Genomic DNA, 7,736 nt, shown 5'->3' on the forward strand with positions numbered 1-7,736 from the left:
GGCAGCGTTGCGCTGCGGGTCATGGAAAGTTTGAGGACCAGGAAACATGAGGACGGGAGACTGGGTACTCATCCTCTGTCTTTGTCATCAACCGAAATCGTGTCTGAGGAAAGGACAGAAAACACCATCTCCGGCAACCTGAGCGGTCTCATGTGATGCTGTTTCTTTATGCAGACGAGCATTGATTTTTTTTTTTCGAACTAGTTCGTTTGTAGAGTATCCCGAGCCTCTCAGATGCGCACAGTCCAGGTTGCAGCCATAGCTGCTATAACCTCCCTTCCCCCACCTTCAAGTCGGAGCGGGGAAGGCAGGAGGGAGGTCACACAGCCAATGAGGAACCGACTTTGTTTTTTTGAAGTGCAGTCTTCCGCATAGCACGTCATGCAATGTCCTAGAAATGCGGGTCCTGGACCTTGCCCTGGAGCTTACTATTAAGATATACTTTTCTCTTTTTGAGTCAGGGTCTCACCTTGTTTGGCCTGGGACTGTGTAGACTAGGCTGCACCACCGTGACTGGCCAGAATATACATTTAAGACTGAGTTTTATAAACACTGAAGTTTGACAGGCTTCTGTGCAGCAAGTCTTACTGTGAAAGCTGTAATACCAGGGCCTTAGGACTGCCCCAAATTGAGTCTCAAGTGAATGGAGAGAGTCTAACATCTGGCCACACCATGCGTCCACAAGGTGCTTGGCTAGCCTTCTCTCTAAACAGAGGCATTCCTTCTTAAACATACATATGCCTAAGTAGATTGGAGCTGAGTTTGTCATTTGCAATTGGAAGAGAGTTATCAATTATAAGACATAGGGATCAAGGGGCTAGAGAGATGATTCAGCAATTAGGGGTACTGGCTAATACTCATGTAGGTTCCGAGCACCTACATGATGGCTCACAACCATCCCTAACTCCAGGTGCAGGTGCTCCAGCAACCCCTTCTGATTTCCCAGGGCACTGGAAATGTACTGGAACTCTATGTAAACTGGCTTCAAATTCCCTAGTGCACAACTGCTCAAAATTTTGAATTAAAAAAAAAAAAATGTGGGCAGGTGGTAGTGGTAGCACATGCCTTTAATCTCAGCACTTGGGAGGCAGAGGCAGGTGGATCTTCAAGTTCGAGGCCAGCCAGGTCTACCAATTATGTTCTAGAACAACTAAGGCTACACACAGAAGCCCTGTCATGGGGGTGGGGTGGGGGAATGAGTAAGTGTTGCTTATCACCCAAAATTGCCCACTTTTTTCAGTTGACTACAAGGTAAATTGTAAAGGTTTCGAATAGTAAAATCATGACATTGATGGTACCATTTGGAAAAACTAGTGACACTGTATATTTTATTTGCTACCAGGATAAAGAGTATGATTGGAGCTCTCGGGCAGTGAGAGAGCATTTGCTCTGCCCAGGGCATCATTAACTTTCCAATACCGTTGGCTAAGAAGTCAATGCTGCTGACTTCTTAGAGAATTACAGAAAAACAAGCTGCAGGTGAAGCCATGAGATGGCTAAAGAGCTGGACTTTTGTTGTTTCTTCTAAAACTCCAGTCAGAAATAAGTGCCCAGTTTGTAATGAAGACTGTACACAGCAGTGCCAACAAGGCTATTATATAGGAGTTTCTTCTACAGAGCCCACATGGATGTGCTGAGCAGCTGCATCTCAGCGAAGTGCAGTTCGTTAGCAGTGGCTGTATAAGTTCTACTAGGATTTACAGTGGTCAGGGGTTGGGATGTGCAAACTCTGCAAAATACTCTTGATTTGCCTCAAGGGAAAGTGATAGTGGTCAGAGGGGCCAGCTCCAAAGGCTGGTCCATGGGTGGCCTTGGATCCTGGTAGTCAGCTACATGTCCGTTTCGGTGGTGACCATACTCAAACTTGATTCGAAGCTCACCAATCTTGGATTGTGGGAGGATATCTGGGATCCACTCAATGATAAAGGGTGTAGGCTCCTTTTGATCTGGAGAAGTGTTACCTACACAGGGAAAAAAGGGAGGCTAATTACTATGGGTCTACCTGACTTTAATAAGGATTATTCCTTTGTTTTTTTGGTTTGTTTTTGAGACAGGATCTTACGGGAGCCCAAGATGGCCTCATATTTACTGTACAGTATATAATATCGCTAGGTCTGGGATGGCAAGATGGTTCAATAAAAAGGCAGTTGGGGCACAAACCTGGCAACCTAAATTCAATCCCCTGAACCTACATAAAGCTGGACAGAGAGAAAAAATTCCACAAGTTGTTCTATTAGCCCCATATATGTGCTGTGGCACACAGGTAACATCTCTTCCTTCAGGCATGCGCATACATGCACACACACAGACACACCATAATAAAATTAAGAATAATTTGGGTTTTATTGGTGTTGAAGGCTAGACTGACTGATGCGATATGAAAAAAAAAAATGACTGCCCTTCGTCAGATAAAAATGGAGAGTTTAGCTGGACACTGACACAGTGACACACACACACACACACAAACACACACACAGGTCTTGAGGTGAACTTGAAGGTTCAAGTCCATTCTGTAGAAGGCAAACAAAAAGGGAAGTCTTTCAAGAGAAAAAGTAAAAAGTTTTAAAAAATATAAATAGGGGCTGGAGAGGTGGTTCTGTGATTGAGAGTGTTTGCTGCTTTTGCATAGAACCTGTTTCCAAGCAGCTTCATTGGTGACTCTCAAACACCTAAAACTCCAGCTCCAAGGGAACGCCTTTCTGATGGTGACTGAGCATATAAACAAACAAACAAACCTTTAAATATGTAAATGTAAAAAAAATAGAAACAGAAGAGAAAGACAAAAGACCTTAACAGTAATGCAAATAGGTATACTTTTTCTCTCAACATTCTGGCTCCATAAACTAATATATTTTATGGACTTCACTCTTATTTTATTCCAAACAACAGCCTTTTGTAGCCCCATCCCTTCACTGTGTCAGCTCTCACTTTGGCCAGGAAGGAACCACTCCCTTGAGGAACCTTAGGCTTGTGATATGGGGCTGTGCCGTTGGGTATTGTCTGGCTCATTTGTCTGTATCATTCAAGATACAGAGCTGCTAAGACTTCACTTAAATGTCAGTGAAATAGGAAATGTTGAAAGTTCACCAGGAAGACACCCAAGACAACTAGGAGTATCTAGGTAGTAAATGACAGGGTGGAGGGCACCCCACCTGGGCTCTGTTGTCTGTTATCAACAGCTGCTCTCATTCACAAATGGTGGCTGTGTGGTAAGGCAGGAAGAAACCCTATTCTTCCAATTTGTGCCCAGGTGGAACTTGTACCAACCAGAGAAGCAGCCCCAATCTTTGCCCTTTTAAAAATCTCACACAACACCTGTGCCCACCCATGTACCTTGATGACTGAAAAGACATGATTAAAGCTGACTAACAATGACAGAATATTCAAGAAGATGCAGTTTGCATGAGGAAAGCCATATAGATGAGGTAAAAAACAAGAAGAGCCTGGAAACACATGCTTCCCTCACCTCCTCCACCCCCTTTTTCCCCTTCTTTTTGGTGACTGGGTTTCTCTTTCTCTGTGGCTACTATAGAACTATGTGGACCATGCTGGCCTCTTTGCCGCTAGAGTCCTGGGATTAAAAGTGTTCACCACTGTGCTCAGCTTATAACACATTATTTACAAAGGAGGAGGCAGGCACTGTCAGAGTTACCAAATTCTAGTGCAGACACATTTTATTCTGTTCAGCTTTAAGAAACCAGACTGGATTTTGTGGCCCATGCCTGTAATCCCAACACTCTTTGGAGACAGAAGCAGATGGAACTCTGTGAGCTGGAGGCTAGCCTGGCCTACATAGTTCTAGGCCAACCAGGGTTACACAGTGAGCACCTGTCACAGCAACACTGCAAAAGAATCAAATAGAATGGGGCCAATATGGTGCCTTTGTGGCTGAGAGAACTTAGGGAGCCTGATGAGTTCAATCACTCAGGACCCACATGGTGGAAGGAGAGAAACAACTCTTGCAAAGCTGTCCTCAATCCATGTTTCATAGTGCTTTACCCCATGCCCAGACAAAGTAAATGTAAAGAAAGTAACAAAACAAAACAAAACAAAACAAAACAAAAAAAACCCTCTATTGGGTTAAAAAAATAAAAGGAAAAAGAACTAGAGAAATCGAAGCAAGAGAAATCAGTGCTGCTGTAACCATTAAAAATAATTTTTCCCCCAAGGGCCAGCAAGGTGGCTCAGGTTAATGGCACTTGCTAACAAGCTGGATGATCTGAGTTAAAGTCCTGGAACCCTTATGTTGGAAGGAGAGAACCAACTCCCACAGTTTGCTCTCTGACCTCTCTACATGTTCACTGTGACACGCACACCCCTCCCCAAAATAAGTAAATAAACATGTAGTGCACAGATGGCTCCCACTCCCAGGCACACACACAAAAAATTTAAAGATCCACTGCCGGCTTTATGACATCAAGCAGAATAACCACTATAAAAGTAACTTTTATTCACCTGATGTAATTGTCCTCTTACTGCCTCTGTCTTCGACTAAAGCTTAGTCCTGGAAGCTTCTAGACTCCATAAAATATAATTTAGGCCTAGGATGTTTTCAGCCTCTGAGACTTACTGCTGAATAAGCTCACCCTTTCTAAGTTCTGAACTCTGGCTGGCTTGTTCCCTTCCAAGTTGACTGATTAAAACTGGCTTCTCTCAGCTTCTAACTGAATTGCTCTGCTTGGCCTCATACTAACTTTGGCAATATGTTCTAATCTTCTGGCTCTTTCTCATTCTCTGGCTTGTTCTGTCTTCACCTGTGTCTAGCTTGTTCTCTTTTTAACCTATCTCTGTAAAACTCTCCCAGTAAAACTGCCTCCTTCCCCTGAATCTCTCTCTCTGTACTGCTCTCCTTTTCTTCTATGTTCTTGTGAGAGCTGCATATCTTCTCTTATCTCAAATCTTTTTCTATTTTGTCACTTTTCCTGCCCCTCACTTGGACACCACTTTCAAACATGGGTGCTTCCTTCTACAACTACAGTGACAGCAGAGTCAGACTGAGAAGAGAAACCAGCAAGAAAGGGTCAAGTTCAAAGACATAAAATTAAATCTGCATGGTTCCACAACACAGTCCAAACCCTCACTATGCCAAAGACTGTGGTACTAGCTTAACAGTACACAGAATAATGGTGTTCCTTACCAGTAACAAAAACACAGGGGAGTATGTTTTGTTTTTTGAGACAGAGTCACTGTAACCTTAACTGTCCTGGAACTCACAGATTTGCCTGCCTCTGCCATCTGAATGCCAGGATTAAAAGCAAGTACCACCACACTGGACATCAACCAATAACCACATGGAAGAAAACAAAAGATGGCTGGCATAGTAATAACATACAGGATCAAACATTTACATGTGATAAAACATGTAGGCTAGCCAAGTGGCAGTGGTGGCTGCAGCAGTACAGACTTTAGTGTTCAGGAGGCAGAGGCAGGCAGATCTCTTGAGTTTGAGGCCAGCCTGAACTACAGGCTGAGTTCCAGGACAGCCAGGGCTACACAGAGAAACCCTGTATAAAACAAACAAACAAACAAACAAACAAACAAAAAACATGTAGGCTATAGATTGCTTTTGAAAAATTCAATATTATTGGGCAGAAGAGATGGTTCAGCAATTACAGCGTATTCCTCTTGTAGAAGACCTGAATTCAGTTACTAACACACTAGGTGAATCACAACCATCTCCAACTAAAAATGATCTGATGCCCTCTTCTGGCAACCATGAGCACCCACACACACTTAACATAAACACAAATACATACACATAAGTTTTTTGTTTTTGTTTTTGTTTTTGTTTTGTTTTGTTTTTGCAGGGCCATCAGGATGTCTCAGCCGGTAAAGATACTTTCTATTAAGCCAGACGACTTGAGTTCAATGCCCAGAACCTCCTGGAAAAAAAAAACCGGACTCCTCTTACCTCCACATCCGTGCTGCAGCAGATATGTGAGCACATGCACATAAATACACACATAAATGTAAAGAAAAAAGTGAAATAGCATTGAGTATATACATGGAGAGTGGTATAAGATCAAGGAAAAAAAGCAGCTAAGATATGAGACCATGTTTCAGAAACCTTTGATGTAAAGAAATTATCTAGACATACATGCCTTTAATCTGAGCACTGGGAGGCAGAGGCAGTCAGGCCTCTTTGAGTTCAAAGCCAGCCTGGTTTATGTTAGCTCTCAAACCCAGGACAAACAGCTGAGGTACCTATCTAACATATCCAAGTGGACCTGGCCACCAGGTTCTCCCAACATCCCTCAGTTCCTATTTATTACAAGGTATGATTGACATATCTGCCTAAACTTGTCTAGCCCAGGGACTGGGCTGATCTTCCTCTAGCTGCCCTTCCCTATATAATCCAGCCATTTTGTCTTTTCTTTATTGGCTCCCCCCTTCTTCCTCACATGGGGCTCAGGGTCATGTCCACTCTGGACTCTCCCAGATGTCCCTGCCTCTGGCTATGCTCTCCCTCTTATCTACCACAAACCTGGTACACCATACCCAAGAGCAGTCATGTCCTTCCTTTAAAAAAATGTTTTTTTTTCATTCAGTCTACATAGTTTCAGACCAGCCAGGGCTACACAGTGCGGTGGGAGTGGGAGAGAGGAGTTCTGAGACCAATTACATGCTAGATTGGCAAAATCAAGCAAGTGAGCCATATCTCTTGCCCTGCTTTAAACTTATAATGAGCAAAAATGTCTAGTTAGATATAGTTCTAATGAAAGAACTTACAATTCAGTAGTTCTACTGTAACTCTCTTTTTGTGTGACAATTATATCTATTCTTGAATGAGGTAATTTTTCTTACATAGAAAACCTTTGCCTTAGAGGGTATAAAACCCAGGACAGAAATAAAGTTGTTGGTTAATTGGAGTTTTCCTTCATCCATCATCCACCAAATATGTGTCTGTCTGTGTAATTGTGTATATGTTTACATGTATGAATGTTTGATTGTCTATATAAATATGTAGATAAGTACAAGTTTGCAAATATCTGTGCATATGCATGATGTGCATGTATGATGGGTCCCCCTTGAATGTGTACATATCTACATGTCTACTTGTTTGCCTGTATGTATATAGGAACTGATATTATGGACTGTGTGGAAATGCATGATTTTCCTCCTCTCTCTCTCTGGTCCATAAAGAATTAACAAGACTCTGAGCCAACGCAGAGGCTCTGCTGCTCATCTCTGAGTAAAAAAGCCACAAGTTTTTGCTAGTGTAAGTAAGTAAATTGTAAACCCTCAGAAAAAGTCTAAGGAGTAATTTTTTCAGCCAATTCTGTGTACATCTCCTTGATCTTTCCTCTGGCTTGTGAAAGCTGGCCTTTGACAAAGGAGGGAGAGGGAGCCGTGTTACATGAATATAACTGATGCTGCTATGAGGAGGGTGGGCTGAAAGGGGGTTTTACTGCTTTTTTCATGATCTTTCATGGTGCACACACATTCAAATGCTCCTCAGAAAGCACCAACTCAAAAGAGACAAATGCCTTTCCTTTTCTCAGGTTTTTACAAAATGAGTGCATGTGCTTTGATTAAGTCTGAGATCCAGAGCAGCTCAGAGGTTAAGGGCACTGGCTGCTCTTCCAGAGGTCCTGAGTTCAATGCCCAGCAACCACATGCTGGCTCGTAACCACCTATAATGAGATCTGGTGCTCTCTGTGTGCAGGCACACAGGCAGGCAGAGTACTGAAGAAAAGAAAAGAAAAGAAAAGAAAAGAAAAGAAAAGAAAAGAAAA

At 42.7% G+C, this 7,736-nt stretch overlaps 1 protein-coding gene across 8 annotated transcripts in view; it reads right to left on the minus strand.

The window, feature by feature from the left end:
- Positions 1-1,295: 1,295 nt before the first annotated feature.
- CUNH2orf42 (chromosome unknown C2orf42 homolog) overlaps positions 1,296-7,736 on the minus strand; it is a 35,218-nt gene continuing 28,777 nt past the window's right edge. For 7 of the 8 annotated variants that reach the window (XM_055617657.1, XM_055617658.1, XM_055617652.1 and 4 more), the window contains one exon: positions 1,296-1,961. In XM_055617657.1, coding sequence (XP_055473632.1) covers positions 1,753-1,961 — 209 coding nt within the window. In that variant the 3' untranslated portion in view covers positions 1,296-1,752. Of the gene's footprint in view, positions 1,962-5,756; positions 5,883-7,736 lie in introns of all 8 variants that reach the window. The other variant, XR_008721349.1, reaches the window with a different exon arrangement.

Source organism: Psammomys obesus, unplaced genomic scaffold (genome assembly GCF_907164565.1).
Source record: "Psammomys obesus unplaced genomic scaffold, mPsaObe1.curated_primary_1811, whole genome shotgun sequence".
NCBI lineage: Eukaryota > Metazoa > Chordata > Mammalia > Rodentia > Muridae > Psammomys > Psammomys obesus.